General features: G+C 45.4%; 1 protein-coding gene across 5 annotated transcripts in view; it reads left to right on the forward strand.

Moving 5' to 3' along the window:
• SLC22A23 (solute carrier family 22 member 23) overlaps positions 1 to 23,834 on the forward strand; it is a 179,177-nt gene that overhangs the window by 20,749 nt on the left and 134,594 nt on the right. For 2 of the 5 annotated variants that reach the window (XM_023751385.1, XM_023751386.1), the window contains exons 2-3: positions 4,852 to 5,282; positions 19,848 to 19,951. The exons of 2 other annotated variants lie outside the window; for them this stretch is intronic. In XM_023751385.1, the coding sequence (XP_023607153.1) occupies positions 5,211 to 5,282; positions 19,848 to 19,951 (176 nt within the window). In that variant the 5' untranslated portion in view covers positions 4,852 to 5,210. The remainder of the gene's footprint in view (positions 1 to 4,851; positions 5,283 to 19,847; positions 19,952 to 23,834) is intronic. One more of the 5 variants, XM_023751389.1, reaches the window with a different exon arrangement.

Consider the following 23,834-nt stretch of genomic DNA (forward strand, 5'->3'; position numbering starts at 1 on the left):
GAGCCCAGCGGGCAGCGCAGCGCAGCGCAGAGGGCCCGGGCAGAGTCCCAGCACTGACTGAATCCCAGTGCTGCCACATCACCACAGTGAAGCTCGGGGGTGACTTACCTCTCAGAACCTCATTTCCAAAGTGGAGATGATACTCACCGCACTAGCCTTTGTGGGGATTGAATGAAGCCGTCGGCCTGCAGGCTCCCTCTCAGCAGTGTGCGCTTTGAGACACTCATTTCATCTGGGTCCTTTCTGCATCACGTAGACAACTACTGTGCCTTATACAACCAAGCACAATTTTCCAACCATTAACTTTAGACCTTTAAAACAAGAAGTATGGGAGTTCACAGGACGTCATTAACATCAGCCCTGGCAATGACCGTCTTCGTGGCATGCAGCCAGCCAACCCAGCCATGGACACACACCGGCTACTCTGCTTTCTCACTTTCAGAACCCTCTTCCATTAGCCCATACCACACCCAGCTATTCAGCATCTTAGGTGGTTTTTCCAGGTTCCCTAAAATGCCCTCTTTCTCAAAATTTCCTTTCTTTCTATTCCTACTTTTTAAAATACCTGGGAAACTGATCTTAGGTAGGAGATTACAGCAGTTCATCCCAAGTTATCTGTGACTGACAAGGATAATCGTTCTCCTTTGAGGTTCATCCATATCTTTAAACCTCTTTCTCAATGATTGATCAGTAGCCTGCAACTATAGGTGGTATATTTTGATATTTCTGACATCAGCAGCAAAAAGCAAAAGCCAAAATAAGGTGTAATTTCTGTTAACATTTTAATTCCATTTAAAAGTTGTTGATACATTTTCAATTCTGTAACATGATACACAAGGCCCCTGTAGATCTGCTCCTGCTTATCTCCACCCTCATCTCCAACTCAGTGTCTGGCCCCACCAGCAGTCTCCTGCCTGCCCCACACTTCTAGTCTCTTCCAGTGCAAGTAACTCTCTTCCCGTTGCCCAACTCCCACACTTGACCAATTAGAAGAGAGAGTAACAACTAAATGGAGCCTCAGGTCTCTCTGTGTTTGCAGGGCCCATCCATGTATCAGTTATTACAGCTCTTTATTTCTCAGTGTTGTCTTTCTTACACTCTGAACCATTGAGAGCAGAGACAGCACCTGTACTGTCACTTCCCTGGGGCTTGGGACTCAGTAGGTGACCAGGTAGTCATTAAATACTGAAGCTGTGCCATTCTCTCCAACATGCAGATAAGGTCCCAGTGGGCCTGGACGAGGATGCTGGCTGTTGGGTAGTGACACAAAGGGAGCGAATGTTTTTTAAAAAAATATGTTTTATTGCCCTAACAGGTTTGGCTCAGTGGATAGAGCATCGGCCTGCGGACTCAAGGGTCCCAGGTTCGATTCCGGTCAAGGGCATGTACCTTAGTTGCGGGCACATCTCCAGTGGGGAGTGTGCAGGAGGCAGCTGATCGATGTTTCTCTCTCATTGATGTTTCTATCTCTCTATCCCTCTCCCTTCCTTTCTGTAAAAAATCAATAAAATATATTTTAAAAATTATGTTTTATTGATTTTTAGAGAGAGAGGAAGGGAGAGGGATAGAGAGATAGAAACATCGATGAGAGAGGAACATCATCTATCAGCTGCCTCCTGCACACCCCCTACTGGTGATCGAGCCCACAACCTAGGCATGTGCTTTGACCCAGAATCAATCAGTGACCTCTTGGTTCCTAGGTGGACACTCAACTGCTGAGTCACACCATCCGGGCGGGAGCGAACCTTTTTGCATGAGGACAGAACTTGGGTTACCTGCCTTGACCATTGTGTGAAGTTGAAGGCACAGGTTGAGGGAGCAGTTGACTCTGAGGTAGGAAGGTATGGTCACTCCTTTTTGGTGAGTGATGTCCCTTGTACCTTCCACTCAGAGGTAGCTTTGAGGAGAAGGGATGTCTCACTGCGAGGACTAGTCTCTCCGGTGGAGAGAAGACACTGTGCCGAGGTCTGGACCATGGAGAAGATCTTCCTGAGGCTATATTCCATAAGGCTGAGCATGTGCAGGAAGGAAAAGATGGTGCTATTACCTTCTGCCAAAGTCTTAAAGCAGGGTTCTCTTCAGAGCGATGCCACTAGTGTTTAAGTGAAACGGAACCACACCTCGCCCATTTCCCCCCATCCACTTCTTGGGTTTGTCATTGGTAGAACTGGAATAGAATCGAACAGTTCAAGCTAAGACATAAAGATACACTTTTTAAAATTGTGATAAAATATAAATAAAATAAAATTGACCACTTTAACCATTTTAAGTGTACAGTTCTGTTGCATTAAGTACATTGACAATGTTGTGTACCAATCACCACCATCCATGTCCAGAACCTTTTCATCTTCCAACACTGAATGTCTGTCCCCATTAAATGCTCACTCCTCATTTCCCCCTCAGGCCCTGGCAACCACCATTCTGTCTCTATAACTTCTCTGGGCACCTCATCTCAGTGGGACCATGCAGGATTTGGCCTTTTGTACCTGGCTTACGTCATTTAGCTCATCCATGTTGTAGCAGGTGTCAGAATTTTCTTCCTTTTTAAGGGTGAATAATTTTCCACTGTATGTATGTATCACATGTTGTTTATTTGTCTATCTGTCAATGGACTCTTGGGTTGCTCCTACATTTTCGGCTGTTGTGAACAGTGATGCTGTGAACATGGGTGTACCTATATCTGCTCTCGTCTCTGCTCTCCCTTTTGGGGGGTATGTAGGCCACTTTGTAAGCAATTTCCTAGAGTACGTAAGTGCCCTGGACTTGGGCTGACTGAGTGACCTCCTGCTGAGAGGCGAGGACCTGCAGTGCAGTTACATTTCTTCCCCAGAAGTCTGAATGTGACACAGTGATTCCTTTCTGTTGTGGTTGACCTTCTGCATATCATTTCCTACGAGTATTTGATATTTGTCCATCTGTTACTAATTAGCCCTTATAACGTCTGTGAAGACGGAAATATATTTATCATTTTTATTTTCTCTGATCAAAGGTAGGAAAAAGATTCCTTTACTTACTTGGGTTACTCTTTGATATTCATGAATAGCAGCCTTTCTCCCTTATGTAGATTGCCAGAGGTGACAGGACTCAAATCCCAAGATTGTCGTGTGTTATAATTTGCATTGTGATCGCTCATATTCTGCAGAAATAGACCTTGTAAAGTGTGTTGTGGGGGAGATGGTTTCCAAGGTCAAATAGTTTTGGGGAGGATGAGTGTAGAGTCCCCTTTGCAGGATTCATGACACCCATTGACATAGTCAGGGCTGCTAGGTGCCCTGTTGTCAGTGATGTTTCCGCGGTGACTGGACAGTTGGTCACTTTTTGAGATGAACACCTGTGGCTGCCCTTTCAGTCTGCTGCCTGGAGAATGTGCTTTGGCTGCTCATGTGGACGTGAGTCTGTCTTAAAGATGCAGCCACACGGGCACAGTCCGGAGGAATGGTTTTGTGTATGGACCACTCATTTCATCTTGTCTTTCGCTCGTTTGCTTAGAGAGAGGAGAAAGAGTGGGAATGCTGAATGGAGGACTTGGTGGTCCCTGAAAAGCTTTGTAAAGTCTGCTCTGTTGAGTCAGTGGTTAATGGGAAGCCATGTTTTGGATAGTCTGTGAATTATACCTCCTCAGGGCGTGCCTTAGGGCTGGGATGGAACTCAGGTGCCCTGGCTTAGCTGAACAAGGCTAGGCCCTCAGGACCACGAACACTGACAGAAAATTAACACGTAGCAGAAGGACCACGGAAGCAGAACAACTGCTTCTCCTGTTCCTCAGAAGGGCTTCCCCGCCTGGTTCCTAAGTGCTGTGATCCCAGACGCGTCAGCAGCAGGAGGATGTCCTTCCTGAGCTGGTCGTCGGAGGCCGGCCATCCTGCCACCGGAGGGTGGGCGGGCCGGGCAGCACAGCTGAGGACTGCTCGGGAGACGCCCAAGGACTCCCACTTGGCGGCTTTGCAGCTGCTCTGGCTTGAAAGGGTCTCTGCCCCCGTTTCTCTCTCTTCTTGCTGAGGTTCAGATTGTCTAGTATGTTCTCCATGTCTATTTCCCACACGTCTGGCCACATCCTGTGTGGGCTCCTGGGGTCTGTCCCAGGAGAATTGGTTCACAGTAGCGAGCAGTACTTTTCAGGGGGATGGTCTGGCATTGGTTGAAGAATACGTTTGAGTTGTATTTGAGGAAATACCTTGGCGAGCTACCTATCAGTTCGCATGTCGCCAGGATGTCAGAGGCACCCCGAGTGGAAGGGGGGGCCCTTTCCTCGGTCACTGCCCTGGGGCTCGGCTGCCCCTTCTCCCATCCTGTGGACTGTGCTGCACACTAGTGCTTTCTGCGGGAGCAAACGGCACAGCCACACTTCGCTGTCACATCGTCAGGTGGGCACAGTGTTTTTAGGAGATTGATAGTTCAAGAAAAAAACGTAAACACCCTTTTGGGTATAGGGTGTTGTTAGCTTTTGAGAACAAACCTACTTCTTTTCCTTTTGATCAGAGAAATAGTATGTTGAATGAATGAATAATGGTGGGCCGTCTGGGCGATGGCTCTGTGCTGCTATCCTCCGTGGGCTGCTGGAGGTCAAAGCGAAGGGCATTGCAGCCCACGCAGGTGAAGGACGCAGAAGGCGTGGAGAACCCCTCCGGCGCCCCCTGGCTGTGATTGCAGCAGCACCCCTGGGCACCTCTGTCCCGCCTCCACCGTTTCTGTTCTGGTGCTGGCTATGCAGACAGGACGTACAACTAGTTGAATACCCCTTCGCTTGGAGCAGTCAGGGATAAGGCTCAATGAATAATGCAGACTCTCAATGTCAAAACCCTTTTGAAAACAGTTTTATTATTCTAACAGTCAAACTTTACTTTCCAACAGACTTAATCCCCCAAGGAGCTGCTTAAATGGATGACAAAATTAATGAATCATAATAACCTGTGCCAGTTACCACGCGAAGCACGTTCTTCACATTACTTTGGACTCATAGAAAACCTATATGATAGGTTTTGTGACTCCTCTATCACAGCTATTGCAACTGAGGTCCCAGGCGGTGAAATACTTACCTGGTCATAGGACTGCCAAGGGAAAATGCCCAAGCTCCGACACTCAGTCCATCTGGGTCGGAATCTGCACTCTCACCACCATGCCCAGCTGCCCCCACAGTTGCATCTGGGTCCTGGGCTCCACTCCCTGGTCAGTCCCAAGATTCCAGGCCCTCTCCAGGCTCTTGTTTATCGATGACACCCTTCCTCAGAGGTGGTGGTGAAGTACAGTCCAGCACAAGTGCAATGAAGACAAAGACCAAATGGGTAAAAGTTCAAGAAATTGTGCTGCCCTCGTGCGAGCCCACCTGTTGAGTTCGGTGGACCAGGTGCAGCCCTGGGCCCTGTGAAATGTGCTGCAGCGGGTAGGTGCTGGCTGTCTTCAGGGAAAACTAGAAGTTGTACGGTTTCCGGTTTGAGCTGGACAAGGCAGACAACATTTGTTTGAAGAGGCCATTTTACTTCATATCATTCTTGTCCTTTCAAGATGGTTAGACCGGTTGGGACAGGAGGAAAACTGGTTTGGCTTCTCAGTTATTCTGATTCATAAATTATAAAAGGGATGAGTATTTGACAGGAAGCCTGAGTTGGTCTCAATTAAAATGTTGAGTTGATTTTTAAAAAAACCTTTATGTTGTAAGCATTTTGGCCTAGAATGAAGGCAGACAGAATGACCGCGAGGTTAGGACTTGGATGTTCACCTTATCGTCTTGCTCGGCAGTAATTGACTCGCGAGGCTGGCGGGGAGAGCCTCGTGTTCCTGTGCATCAGGGTGCCCTGTCCGGAGATGAGGTTTTCCATGGGAGCTGGGATGGAGCGACTGAGACAGGGGAGACTGGGCTCTGCCCACGCTTGGCTCAGCGGCATGCTTTGTTAGTTTGAGTGACACGTCACCTCTCTGGGCTTCAGGTTCCTCATTTTTAAAATTAGGAGGTTGACCTTGACTTTTTCCAGCTTTTCAATAAAATTCTATGAAAAATAAGAGACTGTGATATTTTTTCACAGGTACTTTACAAGTCATTTTTGTTTGGTCACATAACCATGAAATAACAGCAAAGCCTGTCCCAGTTCCATAACACTGTGCCTCCCTATACATGGAGTGTATCGAATACCTGGAGACAAATGCTGTGAGCTGTGACAATTTAACATAAAGCAGAGAATTGTTTCTATTTGCATGAGCTAGGGCTGTTTCTGTGAGTTTATTGGGGGTGCTGGTAGTAAAGAACATGAGTTTTAATCAGACCTGGATTTATAATCTACTTAAGCCATTTGACCTTGGACTAGTTGCTTCAGCCTCAGTTTCTTCACCTATAAAATGGACACTGGTAATAATGCCCTTGTCATAGGCCTGTTGTGATGGCAGAATGAGAGAGCTTAGTCAAAATAGCTAGAAGACCATGGTAGTACTTAACAAATCTTAGTTTCCTTTCTTCTTAGAACAATGCCTAATTTATATAATAGATTTGTTTTATTAAGAGAGAATTATTCATTGTTTTAAATAAATTTCTCTATACCCAATATTCTGTTGGCTTTTATAATAAAACTAGAGTTATTTTCCTCTGGGGGAAAATTACCAGTAGTGAAAAGTTTGGCGGAAACATTTAAAAACTATATTGCCTATATAAATTTTGTATAATAATTATGTATGAATTATTTAAATTAAATTATAATCACAGAGAACAAAGGATTAAGAAGGTACTTGGCACAGTGAACACAAGCAGACACAAAGAGCATTTGATTTCTGGGAGTGACAGTTTCTACAGGACGCTATCCCTTCCTTTGCACCTCCTCATTCCAGGTACTAGCTTAGGGACTAGGGATATAGAAATCAGACAAGGTCCCTTTCTTTGAGGAATGTGACTGCTGGGTTGAAAAACTTCCTATGAAGGGTCAAAGAGTAAATGTTTTTGGCTTCTTAGGCCATATTATCTGTGTAACTCTACCTAAGCAGTTGTGGTGCATAAGCAGTCAGGGACAATACGAAATGAATGAGTGTGGCTGTGTTCCAATAAAACTTTATTTACAAAACAGGGGGCAGGGCCCTGTTTGGCCTGCAGACTGTAGTTTACTAACCTCCCGAGCCAGTGAAAGACTTGTACATAGCCAGCAATCTACACTAATAAAAGAGAAATATGTAAATTGGTCATCACTCCGCCAATCAGGATGAGTATGCAAATTAACCCAACAAAGATGGCGGGTTAATTTGCATACGCAGGTGCCGAGCGAAGACTGAAGACTGAAGAGGCTTGGCTTCTCCGCTGCGGCTGGAGCGGAGAAGCCAAGCCTCGCTGCGGCCGGAGCAGAGAAGCCTAGCCTCGAGGCTTGGCTTCTCTGCTGCGGCTGGACCAAAGGCCAGACCAAAGACCTGGGTCCCGGGTGCTGGAGGAAAAACGGTGCCGGCAGCCAGGGAAAGAAGGCCTATTGCGCAAATCTTCATGCAATGGGCCTCTAGTTATAGTATATTGTGATAAATAGTCTGGGTGTTTATCATGAGTACAGGATGCCACAGAAGTACAGAGAAGGCTCACCTGATCCAGCCTAGGAGGAAGAGAATCCCTCACCTGAGTTTATTAAACTTGATAGAAATATGGAAATGTATTCATTTGAGCCTTTGTAATTTTGTACCTCTTTCCCTTTTCACTTAATTGCATGCTTACAAAGGTAATATATGCTCATTGAAAGAAAAAAATGCAAGAAAGTCTGCCCTACTCTCATCCCTAGGTGATAAACAATGTTAAATAATTTTGGCTGAAATGAACTTTCTCCTTTGAATAGGCATTGATCCAGAAAAACTGGCGAGGGGGGTGTGGGAGACTTGGACATTGTAGAGCAGATGTTGAAGAGCAATGCAGCAAAGGGCACTGAGGCTCTTTGGGAGCTCACGAGCACTTTGGCATGGCTGGCTTGTGCAGGGTTGGCAAGCAGCGGGGCCGGCATGTGGATGGGGGTTGACAGATGAAAGGGATGACTCAGATCATAAAGGGAGCGTAACAGGGCAGTGTTGAGTCAGAGTCTTAGCCTGCCAGCAGTGGGAAGGGATTGAGGCATTTGCTACTAGCAAGTGAAAGATGATTTTCCTCTTGTCTCTGAGTTCTTCCATGATTGATCACACCTGTGTGATTATTAATCTTTCTCATTTCAAGGGTTTCCTGATCCTACTGTCAAAGTTCCCCATTCTTGGCTCCTTTCCAGAATGAGTGGGATCATTTTAAATGTTAATGTTATAGTCCAGTTTTGCTCATGTCCTCTATTACACCAAAGGATATCCCCTATTAACACATGAAACAACTTTTTAATTTCTCAAGTTAGAGTCTCCCAGTTATTTACTATAAATTAGTGTGCTCGAAGCCTGTGTGTTGATTTATTTCACTTAAGAGCTTTAGTGGTTCCTCCCATTTAATACTTAGGGCTATGGGATTTCTTTTTTCATTTTCTTTTTTTTTCTTTCAGATTTTGCAATAGGCTCCTTTGCTTTATAGGGCTTACTTTAAATCCCCCTCTTTAGAGGTAGTTGGTGAGGGCCATTAGTAAAATATGAATTGCAGAAGTTGGAATGATTCTCCAAAGTTTTTCTTGCTAGAAGGGCATCCATTGCTTGCTTAGAATTCTGTGTACCCTGTTTCCTTTAAGAAAGAGTAAAGAACAAAAATGAGAAATAACTCTACATCAGCTCCCTTGGCCTGTTTCTGTTTCCCTTTGAAATTGTCTTTGAAAGAGGTCTTATATCTCTACTAGAGGCCTGGTGCATGAAATTTGTGCACTTAGCGGGGGCAGGGGAGGGCGGGGTTCCTCAGCCCAGATTGCAAGAGGGCACAGGCCAGGCCAAGGGATCCTACTGGTGCATGATCGGGGCAGGGAGGGACACAGGTGGTTGACCAGCCAGGGAGGGATTGCAGGAGGGCTCCAGGGCATGTCTGGCCCATCTCACTCAGTCCTGATCGGCCAGACCCCAGCAGCAAACTAACCTACCAGTCGGATCATCTGCCCCCTTGTGGTCAGTGCACATAATAGTGACTGGTCGACCGGTCGACTGCCTGCCCCCTGGTGGTCATTGCACATCATAGCAAGCAGTTGAGCGGCCTTAGCATATCACTAGCATATTATGCTTTGATTGGTTGAATGGCCAACCAGACAACTGGACACTTAGCATATTAGGCTTTTTAAAAAAATATATATTTTATTGATTTTTTACAGAGAGGAAGGGAGAGGGATAGAGAGTTAGAAACATCGATAAGAGAGAAACATCGATCAGCTGCCTCCTGCACGCCTCCTACTGGGGATGTGCCTGCAACCAAGGTACATGCCCTTGACCGGAATCGAACCTGGGACCCTTCAGTCCACAGGCCGACACTCCATCCACTGAGCCAAACCAGCCAGGGCATAGGCTTTTATTATATAGGATTCCTTTTAAAAATGCTCAGATTCAGTAAGATGGGAAGCCCCCATGTCAATAACTGAAGCAGTGATTTCCATTTCAGCAAAGCCCAGCAGGTGTAAGAATATCATGGAAGAAAAAAGAAACAAGACAGAGACCACTGTGGGAGGGGGTCAGAATGAACCCAAAATTACTACCTAAGTTGAAAAAAGGGACCATGTGAAGTTCAAGAAATGTAACCAGCTTGAATGCTGTGGTTCTGGAGTGGGCTTCCTGCAAATGAGTGGGAATGCAGGTGCTGTTCAGTTGTGCCTTCCACCCAGTGTGAAGAGGCTTGCAGTAGATTTTTTGGTACAACTATTTTCCTCAATGTGCTATGTTTTTGTTGTTGTTGTTGTTGGTTTTTTGTCACTAAGAAAAAGAAAAAAGTTGAGCAGCAATGAATGGAAAACAGAGATACAAAACAAAAAAAAAAACAAAAAAAAATTCTCCCATAGTACCTGGCAAGAATATTCATTATGTCATTTTAGGAAGCTTGCAAGGATGCCAGCCTAACTGGCAGCTGTGTCGGCTACTGTTGAAAGTGGATCTCCTAAAACTGGAGGATGAGCATGGGGCAAAAAAGCAGTGAATGATTTTCAAAATACGTAGCATAGCTTGAATTTTGATAGAGTCTTTTAGGAAGAAAAAAAAATCATATACTGCTAGATAAAAAATACTGACACAGGGGAGCATAGGCTGCCTAAATGTTGAGACACTAATTGTAGCCAATATGCTGCCTCATTCCTGTTTGTAGGGTGTTCCTTTTGTCTGTCTGTGACTAATCTTTTAGGGTGGACTTGCGCATGCGAGTGCGTGGGTGCATACGTGTTTGTCTGCATTTCTATCGCCTCCAGTTGAGAAATGCAGGGTGGGGCGAAGGTATGGTATATAAAACAGTGGTTCATGAGAGGCTGCTGAAATGCTATTTTAGGGGGGAAAACTGTTGCAGAAGAATGTTGACCCTATATTTCTCTAAATTTCTACAACTCATTCAGGAATTTTGTTTTATTTAAGCTTGGCATTCTCAGGGTTATTACCCCCTTTGTAGTGCTGAGCAGAAGTGTATTATCCTTTTATCTCAGCTGACTGTTCTTAGGTTGTTAACAGATGACTCGCACAGTGATGGGTAAACCCCTCCTGGTTTCTAATGGAACAAGCTCAAGTGGGGATCTCCACCACAAACGGTGAAGCTTGGGGGAGATTTTTCATTTAGTTCCCTAAAAAAAAAATGTGTTTGCTTTAGTCAATGTGCATTAACATAAAGAAAATTCAGGCTATGAAGACTTGATTTGTTCCAAGTTGCTTCCCAAACAAGCTTCCCCTAGGCCTGACTTCTTAGATTGTGGTAAAATGCATATTCCTGAAAAGGTGAAAAGGCTTTTATTTTTTAATTTTTTACTAGAGGCCCAGTGCACGAAATTTGTGCACAGGTAGGGTCCCTAGCAGCTGTAGGCTGCGGCTGCTGGCCAGGGCCTCCCTTCCCAGGCTGCTGGCTGCTGGCCAGGGCCTCCCTTCCCCAGCTTCTGGCTGCCCCCCGGGCCTTCCTTCATTCCGCACCACCCCCTGGTGGTCAGTGCACATCATAGTGAGTGATTGAACTCCCTATGGTCAGTCAAACTCCCAAGGAGACACTTTGCATATTAGGCTTATATATATATATATAGATGATTTTATCTTAACCCTCGTCAACATCACTGCCTCCTACCACCATGAGTGTTTATATTATATTTACCTATATATTTTTCTCTCATTATAAGGTTTATAGATGAATTGTAGAAAGTTTGAAAATGTCAAAACTATAAAACTCAGCCTTTTTTTAAAAAAAATCTTTATTGTTGAGATTATTACAGATGTTCCTCTTTTTCCCCCCATTGCTCTCCTCCACCCAGTTCCCGCCACACCCCAGGCCTTTGCCACCCTATTGTCTGTGTCCATAGGTAATGCATATATGCATATAAGATCTTCGTTTAATCTATTCCCGCCCCCCACTCCCATTCCCTCTGAGAATTATCAGTCTGTTCCATTTCCATGCCTCTGATTCTACTTTATTCACCAGTTTATTCTGTTCATTAGACTTCTTATTCGTTTATTTTTATTTTTATATTCGATTGTTGACAGGTATATATTTGTTGCCATTTTGTTGTTCATATTTTTTATCTTTTTCTTTTTCTTCTTCTTCCTCTTCTTAAATAATACCCTTCAACATTTCATATAATACTGGTTTTGTGATGATGAACTCCTTTAGCTTTTTCTTATCTGTGAAGCTCTTTATCTGACCTTCAATTCTAAATGATAGCTTTGCTTGGTAGAGTAATCTTGGTTGTAGGTCCTTGCTATTCATCACTTTGAATATTTCTTGCCACTCCCTTCTGGCCTGCATAGTTTCTGTTGAGAAATCAGTTGATAGTCGTATGGGCATTCCCCTGTAGGTAACTAACTGCTTTTCGATTCTCTCTTTGTCTTTAGCTTTTGGCATTTTAATTATGATGTATCTTGTGGTCCTCTTTGGGTTGCTCTTGTTTGGGACTCTCTGTGCTTCCTGGACTTGTAAGTCTATTTCTTTCACCAGGTGGGGGAAGTTTTCTGTCATTATTTCTTCAAATAGGTTTTCAATTTCTTGCTCTCTCTCTTCTTCTGATACCCCTATAATGCGAATGTTGGTATGTTTGAAGTTGTCCCAGAGGCTCCTTACACTATCTTCATATTTTTGGATTTTTACTTTTTTTTTACTCTTCTGGTGGGGTGTTTTTTGCTTCCTCATATTTCAAATTGTTGATTTAATTTTCAGAATCCTCTACTGTACTGTTGAATCCTTGTATATTATTCTTTATTTCAGTCAGTGTATGCTTAATTTCTGACTGGTCATTTTCCTTTTTTTTTTTTTTTTTTTGGAGTGTTCTAGAAAATTCTTGAGTAACCTTATAACCGTGGTTTTGAACTCTACATTCAATAGTTTGCTTTCTTCCATTTCTTTCATTTGTGACATGTTTCTTTGTCTCTGAATTTTGGCTACTTCCTTGAGTTTGTTTCTATGTATTGAGTAGAACTGCTATGTCTCTGTGAGTTGGTAGAGTGGCCTTGTGTAGTAGGTAACCTATAGTAGGCCCAGTGGCTCAGCCTCCCCAGTCACCTGATCTGGGAGCTCTAGGTGCACCCTTTATGGGCTGTGAGCACAGTCTTGTTGTAGTTGAGACTTGATTGCTGTTGGTGACCTCCAGGCCAGTTGGCTGTGAGGACCAGCTGCGACTACAATGGAAGAGCTACAATGGAAGAGCTGCTGTACAGGAGACACCCATATGGAGCAGGACTTGCTTCAGTGGGACTTTGGTGCTCACTGAGTCTGTCCCTTGAGTGTGTTACTTGTGGATGTGTAGAGTTGTAATCTGGTATGGTCTGACATTGACCACTGGGTAGGTGCAAAGTCACACTGCCTGGGGCCACCCAGCAGGAGCTACAGGGAGATCTTCAGATTCCTCCTCTTTATATCATATTTGGAATTGCCCAGACGAGGCCCAGCTATGAAGCAAGGCAGATTGGTGCTGGTGCTGGGTCTTAGGCCTTTTATTGATAGGTTTGGGGCTCCCTGACCCAGCTGCAGCTTGTTTGAGAGGTTTTAGCCTGAGAAAGGACAGACCATTCATATGCAAAAACTTCCGCACAGAGCTTGGGTGGGGTTGTAAATTGGATGAGGTGGGGTCTAAGGGAATCACCAGGGTGAAGCAAACAGAAATGGCTGCCAGTCAGCCCTGGGACCAGGGCAGTCCCAGCTTAGGAACAATGATCCCTGCAAGCACATTTATCTGGGAGAAAGCTGCCCCCAAGTTCCTGCCCTGATGCCAGACAATGCAGTTCCTCCTCATATGTGTCTGTGTCCTCCAGAGCCTCTTCTTGGTGCTGGAGCTCAGGGGAAGCAGGACCTTGTAAGTTCAGTTCGGGGTGCTGGCCTTTTAAGAGGAACAGCTAGGTCTCCAGCAGCCTCCGTGTCACTTAGCACCAATCTGCACTGGTTTTTACAGCCCATAATTCTTACTGCCCATAGGACTTCTTTTCCCAGCTCTGGGACCCTAAGCTGGACCCCTTGCTCCTCACGGGTAGCCTCCACAGAGATGATCTCCCTCCCAATTAAAAAAGTGGCACACTCGGGTGCTGGACCAGCCCGTTCCGCACCTCTGCACCTACTACCAGTCTCATGCGCTTTCTTCTTTACTTCTCTAGTGTAGGACTTCCATTCAGTTTGCTTTCCAGCAGTTCTGGATGATGGTTGTTCTGTATTTATGTTGTAATTTTTATGTGGTTGTGGGAGGTGGCGAGTACAGGCATCTACCTATGCTGCCATCTTCCATGAACCTCAAAACTCAGTCTTAATTCAACCCTCCAAAGACAATCACTTGAACTATTTTGGAATGTTGTCTTCGGATTTCCACTGCACCCATAAACAGCCATTCACTGCTTTCTTATTCAGAGGCTTTCTCATTACATTATATCATGAACATTTGCCTCAATCATTAGTTTTCAAAAACAAAATTTTAATGGCCCTATAGTATTGTTGGACATTTAGTCAAGTTCCCATTTTTTCTTTTACAAGTTACAACTTGGAAATCATTGCACTGGGACCCCTGTGGGCATATGATAATTTCCTTGGGGAAAGTCCCATGAAAGGGAATTGCTGAGTAAGGAGCACTCACTCTTTAAAACGATGTCAACCATATTGCCAGTTGCCTTCCAGAAACACAGTGTTGAGTTTATATTCCAAGCCTGGATTTGCACCTCTTTGTTTCTCCTGCATCTTTGGGAAATTAAAAAAAAGGAATGTTTAGTTCTGATTTTCATTAGTAGAATTGAGGATTTGCCAAGTATTTTTTTAGCTATTTATATTTTGATTGAGTGCTTTACTTATTTCTAGTTGGAATATTAGTCTATATTATGTAAATACTTATTAAATATGAAGGATATTAACACTTTGGATATTGTAAGGGAGGAAAAATCCCTTTTTCTTCTACCCTCCTAGGTTCTGTGGTTGGGACCCTGAAAAGTAGACTGACGACAAACAGGTGAACAAGAGAAAGCCAGAGCTTATTCATAGGTGCACTTAGCATGTACAAACTTGGGCTTATGTAGCATCTTAACAAAATAAAATAAATCTGTAGAGAAGTAATAAGACAAAGGAAAAGGGGTTTAGGTTTTTAGGGGCAGCAAACTTGGGAAGATAAATATAGGAGGGAAACTAATGGAAAATAAGGGTCGTTTTAGTAAGATTATTTGCAGACCCATCTCAGGACTGACTCCATCATGTTGGCCATAAAATTCCTCCAGGAGCTGGGATGCATGGCAGCCCTCACTTCTCAGAAGTGTCTGCTCTTAGTCAGATAAGCAAAGTTTTGAGAAGGCTTCTTTCTGCATTTGTTGACTCTCATTTGCCTCCAGTTCACATCATCCTTATGCCATAGTGGCATCTTTTGGGCTGGTACGTTCTGATCCCCTACAATATATTTTACAAATTTGGGACTTTATAATTTTGTTTGTGGTATTTTTGATGCATGGATTTTAAAAATAATTAATGTGAATAATAATTAAGTAGTCACAGTTAAACTGTTATAAAATCTATCAGTATTTCCTTAGGTAGTTTTTTCACCTTAGTGTTTATCCTTAGGAATTCCAGCTCCACTTCAAAATTGAATAAGTAATGTTTCTTTCCAATGGTTTTTCTTTTAAAAATATATATATTTTAATTGATTTCAGAGAGGAAAGAAGAAGGAGAGAAAGATAGAAACACCAATGATGAGAGAGAATCATTGATCAGCTGCCTTCTGCATGCCCCCCACTGGGGATCGAGCCCACAACCCGGGCATGTGTCCTGACCAGGAATCAAACCATGACCACCTGATTCATAGGTTGATGCTCAACTACCTATATTCTTTTTCTATATTCTTTTTCTTTTGTTCTCTGTTTTTACAATTTAGTTTATCATAGTATTCATTATTGCTGAAAATAAGGTTGTTTTTCTTATCTCCCATTTATTTTCCATCTTCATTAGAAATTTCATTAGTTTTCTTGATGAATATTTCTCTACTCTGGCAAGTCAAGCCATTAGATTATTGCTTTAAAAAATCATAAATTTTATTTACTTTAGCGCATCCTTAAAAATATATGGGTAAAGAAAAATCTACCAGATTTTCTGTAACCTCTGCCTTTTAAATTTTTTTTTTTAATGGAACATGTGCAACTAAATATGAGAACACCTTTAGGGTTAATTTTCTCACGATGCAGTCAGTCTTGGCTCACAAGCCTCATGTGGCATCACCATAGACATCCCCGGTCTTCGAACAATGGCAAAGAAAGCAAGCCTATGATTATGAAATGGGGCTGAGACTTTAACGATTTTATGATCTTGTTAGAACTGTTGATGAAATGTTAACGTGCCTAATTAGAGGACTATTTTCATTGTTCTGCAGGGAATGGATTAGAGGAAGGCCGGAGTTAATGCATGGAGGCTCTGGTATCAGTTCAGGAAGGGAGGATGGTGACATCCAGTTCTGCAAACCCCATCCCAAGGAAATTTAATCAGGGAGTAGGATTCAATTTGTAGATAACAGACACCACACTAGGCATTGAAGGAGATAGGGATCGAACACAGGGAAATCGTACTCAGTACATGTAGGAGCAGCTGAAGGTGGGACCTCTGGAAGGACTCTTAGGACAGCTCCCTAGACTGGCCTGCCTGGGAAACTGAGTCACAGTCAGGAGGCTGGGGACCCGGGACCACTGTTTAACCTCTGGCTCCAAGGTCATCCAAACCAAGTCCTCCTGCCAGATCTGAACAGCAGCATGGATGTCCCACTTATTCCTCGCTTCACATGCTTCCTAATGCAAGTCATCCCAAAAATTAGAACTAGGTTGTGCACTGAAAGTTATTTTGGGTCATGCAGCTGATTGGCAGAACCTACACCATATTTAAAACCTTAGCTGTAAGGGAGTCTGGTTGTTTTTTTTTTTTTTTTTAGCCTCCCAGCCCCACACCTGGAGAAAGGTGAGTGAACCCCCCTACCTTTCCCTTGAAGCAGGCTGTCCTGGTGCAGGAGTGTGTGAAAGGGAGAGTCTCTGCAAGTGGTGACTGAGAGTTGGGGGGGAGGGTAGGGGATGAGAAGAGAGAGGAGACGGGTAATGTCAGAGACCAAACTGGTTGCATTGAGTCCTGGTTTTGCGTGTTTTAGATGTTTTAACATCCCTTAGTCTTTGCTTAGTGAAATGATCAATTGCCATAGTGGAGCAAACAAATTTCGAGAGCAAGTTCATCTCAAAGCTTCCTCATACTTCTGAGATTCCTTTGAAGATAATATGTTTAAGTATATTTTCTTTTCTCCGTACATTTTTGTAAGTACAGAAGTAGAAATCAAACAGGAGATGTTGTCTCAAAGGTGCCACCAGCCCTCCTTCCAGGCTGTGGAATGTGCCTGGGGTGGCCCTGCAGGCTTTAAGGGTGTTGTGATGGGCAGAGCCCCAGGCATGAGGAACCTCACCTTGGGGAACCTGCTGGGCCTGCAGTGAGTTTGCTTGTTGACTCAGATATGCCGCCTACTTCTGTGCCTGACTGAGGGGTTAATGCACCTATCACGTGCCTGGTCCTGGATTCCCGGCCCTTCCCCCAGACCTAGAGCAGGTGCCTGAGAACTCCTCTAGCAAGGCTTTCCCTAGCAGCTGTGTAAGGGCCTGTCTGTCTCAGCGTTTTCGTTTCCCACTTCAGTGTTGTCCATTGATTAAGGTGCATTGAGGAGGCCGGTGAACCTCCGATTTGGTAGCACCTAAATTGGGTCTTGGCTGCCCATGGTCAATCAGGTAGAGTCATTATTCAGGTGGCTGCGTTCACTGCAGTGTTGGCCATTTCCCCCACCTCTCTGGATGCTATTATAAAATCTCTGGCTTCCTGGCATCTAATATAAGCATGATGTGCTTCTTTGTATCTATCCCTTAACCTCAAGTAAACTCATCTGCTGGGTGGAGACCTGAGCCCGTGACTCTCTGCCACAGAGCCAGCAGCTGGTGCCCTCCCTCCTCAGCAGCCATCTGGGACCAGGTGTGCCCCTCTTCTGCCAAGAATGTGCCAGGCTGAGGCACAGGCAGGTGTGGTGTGATTGGGAGATTATGATTACAGGTGTTGTAGCACCTCCCCTCCCAGGTTAGCCAGCTATGCTGATAGGTGTAGCTCTTACTCTGGAAGTGGAATACTTTGTGGGCAGGTTCCTGGGCTGGGCAGCAAGGAGAGAAACCAATTCAGATGGCCTCAGTGTCTAAACCCAACTGGGAAGCAGACTCTACACACACTGGTATTTAGGATGCTACAACCCACAGTGTAGGCAGAGCCTGCATTCCTGAAGGTGTTGATTATTAAAAATCTGTTTTCTCCTAGAAATAATATACACATGAATGTTGGTTCTCCAGATTTTCCATCAAAAGCCCACTTAACTCATAGTCTATTTTCACAATTCTGCATTTGCAGCACAAAACAATAACCAGTGCACTGTGCAGATTCACCCAGGGTCTGGCTGCATGCTGCTCCTGAACCCAGCCAGGCCTGCAAAGCTCAGTCTTTGGCTTCAGAGTAGCAGGAAATGGCAGGGCAGGGCCACTGGTGATCAGACCTGAGCAGGCAGCAGAATCACCTGGAGGGCTACCACTTACTTCACTCTGAAAGTTCTCACTCCGGGGGGTCCGGGGTGGGGCTCAAGAATTCGCATCTCTGTCGCATTCCCAGGTGGTGCTGATGCTGCTGGTCTCACCACCTTTGAGGACCACTGGGAGAGATGTGGGAGGAAGTTACCCACCTAAAGAAGTCCTGTATTTGAATTCCTAATGACGAGATTCTGCGTGCCCAGCGGTGCCCCACTCCCCAGTTATCCACTATCAACGAGGCTCTTGGTCCGTCTGTCAGTCTGGGCCTGCCATTCCCTTTCTTCCTGAGCCTGGTGTTGACCATCGCTCTGGAAGCCGATGGGTAGAGGAGTTAGTCACTCTCCCAAGTTCTCTGAGGGTCGGCCATACCTTGGGGACATCAGTGAGCAAGTGTGTGTCCCAAAGAGTTCAGGAACCCGTGAGAGGCTCCCGCCTTCCTGCTCTGTCTGGGCCAGGTGCCTTCCTCCGCAGAGTCTGATGCCGAAGTTCAGCTTTTCCCGAAGCCCCTTGAAGCCAAGACCCACAGCTGAGGACTCCTGGGGGCTCCATCAGGTTTTACAGAAATTGACCTGAGCTTACCATGCCCTTTAAGAACTCCCTACATTATACTCTGGGTCTCAAGACAGATAGACAAGGGGGAGAAATTGAAGAAGGCAGAGCTAAGATCAGATCTCAGCCCAGCCTTCCACACGGCCCATGCCACCCCCACGAATCCTGGTTTTGCTTCCAGAACTCCCTCTGTTCTGACAGTCCCCACTGCCTTACCCATCCTGCACCTCTCCAGCTTCCTGCTTCACTCCCCCTCTCCACTGACCTGGGTGACTAATGCTTCCCAGGGCTGGAAGCTTTAGCCACTTCTTTCCACAAGACAGAGGGCGTCAGTGCCACTGCGGGGTGACACAGGTGGTGCCACCAGCAGAGACTCCCCATTTGCCCCTTGAGCCCCACACAGATGGCTGTGGATCCAGGGCTGTGTTCTCACAGGTGCTCCCCTGGGACACACGCCACTTCCAGGGAATAAACTTGGGCTTCTCTCCGGTGTCTGCGAAAGGAGAAAAGAAAAATTGGAGGATTATTTTGTTTGTTTATTAAATAATAACACATAGTTTCAAAAATAGTCTAAATGTTGCACTTACTGATTGATCAGCTTTCCCTCCAGGTGAAGCAGATAGCTTTAGAGTGGAATATGAGAAAACACGGGATGTTTACAAGCAAAATAATAGGAATGCTTAAAGTTGATATTCCAACACCTGCTATTAGCCCTCTTTATTTTTGACTACTTATGAAGTTTGGGGGGATGAAAACACAAAAATTGCTTTTAATTTCCTCCTGTCATTATGATGCCTGGTGTAAAAAGTTGGCAGGGCCTTCCGCCTGCTGGGCCCTGTGACACTCACAGGTGCTGGTGGCCAGGAACGCGGCCTCCTCGGTTGCTCCCTGCCTTTGGGTGATCTGCCCCAGTTGCCTGGAACAGCAGGAACGCACATGCCCAGGTTTCACGGGGGTACTTCCTGCAGACCTTCATAACCTGCCTCAGACTGAAACGTTACACTGCCTGCTGTGGGCAAATTATATTTCTCGTTGTTGGATTTTCAAAAACACTGAGGGGCCTCCTAATGGTATACGTGACGTGGTGCTATAAGTGGCGTCACGGCCGTCACCACAGTTCTGTGTTGCCCTTGTGATTGACTAGCACTGGCATCTGTGTGTGCTTCTCTCTGATCTGTTTTTTATTTGCCCCTCTCTAGTGGGATCTTGTGTGTGATAATGCCTGGAAGGTCCATATCGCTAAGTTCTCCTTACTGGTTGGATTAATCTTTGGCTACCTAATAACTGGATGCATTGCTGACTGGTGAGTACCAACGTGCCCACACACAAACCTTGGGAAGCCACTGCAAGACTTTGCAGGCTAAAGAGGAGTGGTCAGTGTTAGATGCTGGTCCTGTCTTTTCTCTGCCCCACTGTTAGTGCCGGAACAGGAGCTGAAGCCATCCCCTGGAGAATTCAGAATGAAAAGAATTGGCCAGTGCCCATAACAGACCCTTGTGAAGTGAGAATTTAAATTCACTTTAATTTAAAGAATTTAAATTCTTTAGCTGCAAGAACCTAGCAAAACCAGCCAGCAGCCTGCAGCCCTCTCTCCTACTGACAGTCAGTGTTTAGATAGGAAGAGATGGAGGAGTTCAGCTCAGGGCTTTCTGGGTTGAGCCCCGATGGCTTGGATGTCTAAGACGCATCAAAAAATGGGGAGAGGAGGACCTAGTGAACTTAACAGGTCGCACCTCAAAATGTCCCACAGGTTTTAGAGAGGGACAGCTCCTGAAGTTGGCTTGGCCAGCAGATGCCTCTGTGGGGTCCATGGGGAGCTGGGCCTGGAGAAGCGGCAGCATTTGGATAACAGCTGGGCATCGCGGGCAGAGGCGGGGCAGTGACCAGGTGAGAATGAATGTGCTTTACCTGGGTGGGTGAGGAGGTCTAAGGGGTGGAGCAGAGTGCACGGTGCAGAATGAAGTGCTGAGGTTGGTGAGGAGGGCGGGGGAGGTGGTATTAGAGACGGGAATGATAATAATAATAGCAACAGTTTTGGCAACTGAGAGGTACTGACTGATGACTGTTGCCGGGCACGGTGCTAAGTATTTCCACACGTGACAATATTCCATCTTCACAGCACCCTGTTCGGAAGGTACTGTTATCACCTCTGTCTCAGAGTGGGAAAACAGAAGCGCAGACGTTTAAGTAAAATCCCCCAGTGCACTCAGCTTTCAAGTTGGAGAGGCAGGATGTGGGGCTAAGTCCCACGGCTCAGAGCCTGCCTCTTCTCAAGGGTGCTGCCACTGTATCTCCGGCCTCCTGCGGTCACAAGGGCAGCGGCAGCAGTGACATGTCTGAGTGGGGAGGCAGCTGCCCAGTGTTGACAGGGTTTCAAGTAATGGGACTGCTCAGGGAGAGAGGCATGGGCTAGCTGTTCCCCTCACCGTTCCTTTATCTATCAAGGAACCTTGTGTGTCTGTGTGTGAATAAGGTCATCTTGGACCCAGTAACATAAGAACGATATAGAGCAAACTCCTTATGCCTGTGCCTCCCCCTGGAGCCCTTTGGGCGGGGTTAGCTGAGAAAGCTGGCTCAGCAGGAGCCGGGGCACAGAGCAGTGCATGGAACCTCGAGGAGTTTTGATACCACTTTCAAGTTCTGGGCATTTCTTTCTAAAAGCTAGCATCTATTTGAGAGTTCCTGGCATTGACATGTGTGATTTCCTGTGTGTTCAGAATTTGCTTAATCATGATTTGTAAATGTTTCTTAAGGACACATTCCCCGGGGACAGTAACAGAGAAGCTGTGAGTGAAGAAGAGGCGTCTGGAAAGCTGTGCAAGGCCCCTGGGGGCTGGCAGGGTGGGGCAAGCACAGGGGCTTTTTTCTAACCAAATCTTGAGCTTAAAGGTGTTCAGAGTAAACTGGATGGATCTAAAAGATACTCCAGTGTTTTAACCACAAGGACTTTTATTTCCCAAATCGGCATTAAAATAGGTTAGGAAGATACACTAATATAATTCACATCACTTGTTTCTAAAGAAACGCAGACTGGACTTGGGTTCTAGTTTCCTTGTTCAGTGAATTTATAGGTAAAGCAGATATGGGCCTGTATTAATATCAGTCTGTAACGGGGTTTAAATTACTTAGGGGTGGTTTTGTGAATTCTTACTTCTTACGAGCACAGGCTGTTTGGCCTCCCTGATCACACACTAGGACTGGGGACAAAAAGCAGAAGAGTTTGGGTCCTCCTTCAGGAGTAAAAACCAGTGGATCTTGTAGACTCACTTCTCTGCAGTCCCTTTGTCGAGGCCCGGAGGTGGGTGGGGTGCCGTGGGTGATGGAGAGACAGGGAGTGCTCTGTGCTGTGGCTCTTTGAGCATTTGAGTGGGCCTCGGTTGCACTTGGAAAGTTTGGTGTTTTCCACCCTTAGCTTTTATTTATGGCTCTGTGCTCCCTGCGAGCCTTGCTGAAAAGGAAACGGACACGTTTAGAGGGAACTACAGATTCACAGCTGCTGGCCCAGTCACGGCATGTGAGGAAGTTGTCCGAGCCGGGGTGAGCTCTCTAAGACTGTAGTCAGCACATAAAATGTCAAGTGGTACACTTTGTCCTTTAAGAAGTTACCGTTCTCCCCACATGTTTTATTTGGGGACACACATCACATGTTTTAGGATGTGCTAGTTTAGATGTTCGAGGAGACATTCCTGACTGTGGCGTAGCCAGATGACACCCCTCCCCCCACAGCTGGTTCTTTTGCTAGACATGCGCATTTCTCACCCCAGGAGCCCTTACCCCTTGCCCTCTAGCTCCTGGCTCAGCCCTGGCAGAGCCCCTTTGCCAGGAAAGGTAGCATATTCCCAGGCTCCAGTGTTTAGGGTGTGGACATCCTGGGGGGCCATTATTCTGCTCACCACGGAGCCTCGTTGATAAAGCCCTCTGTGTCTCTGCATTACAGAACTAGGGCTGTGGTTTTACCCCTCATCCCTCATGGGGTTCTGCCGGGGGAAGCCAGTCCACACTAAAACTCCAGGGGTTCTGACTTACACTTGTTGACCATTTGCTGGATCACTTGCACTTACTTATCCCTGACAACAAGCCCATTAGGTTGGCACTGACCGGCTGTTCCTAAGGAAACAGGAGGCTAGTTCGGACAAGGGTGGTCTTTCTCGTGACCATGTATGTAGTGTATAAGGGATGGGCCTGGATAAAAGACCAAGGGCTCTGACTTTGAAGATCATATTTGCCCCACAGTTCCTAATAGTAATTTTATTCACTGACTTTAGCAATCATTTCAAAGGGAGAGATTTAAATAGTTTATACAAGTGAAAAAAAAGATCGAGGATCTCTTCTAAAGTATCAGAACATTGTAATTGATCTCATAGCTCGGCCTCATTTCACTAAACTGAAGTTACTATGGGGAATGTTAGAAGCCTAAAAAATTCTGAATGAAATTGTGTCCTATAGCACCCCTCCCCCCAAGTTTTCTGGAAATTATATTCATCTCCTTCATAGAGCAAAGCCATGTGTTACTGAGCATTGCTGTTGCTTTAACAGCTTTATTGAGAGAAAATTTACATTTTACATATCATAAAGCTCGCCCATTTTAAGTGCACAATCTAGTGAGTTTTCGTGTATTTACAGAATCTTACAATCATCACCACACTAAAACATTTCCACCACCTTAAAAGGGAGTGTCGTGCCCATCTACATTCATTCCTCATTCTCACCCCCAGCCCCAGGCAACCACGAATCTACTCTGTTTCTATTTGCCTTTTCTGGGCATTCTGCTTTTATGTAGATGCCTTGTTATAAGCATGTATAGGCTAATTCAAGGCATTAGTTACTCTTCAGGTGTTTGGGCTGCCAGGCTTGGTTTTCTTCCTTTGACAAATAGAATTTCTCTCCAGTTTCTTTGTGAGCTATTCTTCTAGTTCAAGCTTGGTTGGGTTATATTAATTTGTATGAATTTTTTTTCTCCCTAGTAAATTGATGAAGGAAAACCTGGAAGGCTAGGAAGAGAGGGGTGAAGAACTAGTTACCTTCCATTCCCATAGACCCCCTAACCCCCCTGTGGACCTCTCAGCCACTCCTTAGGAGCACATCACACCCTAGTAGTAGCCGATCTTGCCCGGCTCTATAATCTTCCAGTCTAGTTTTTTTCTGAAACACAGTGGCTTGGGCTCCTTCCACCCCTTGCTGCCTGG

This window comes from Myotis lucifugus, unplaced genomic scaffold (assembly GCF_000147115.1).
Source record: "Myotis lucifugus unplaced genomic scaffold, Myoluc2.0 scaffold_21, whole genome shotgun sequence".
NCBI classification, from domain to species: Eukaryota; Metazoa; Chordata; class Mammalia; order Chiroptera; family Vespertilionidae; genus Myotis; species Myotis lucifugus.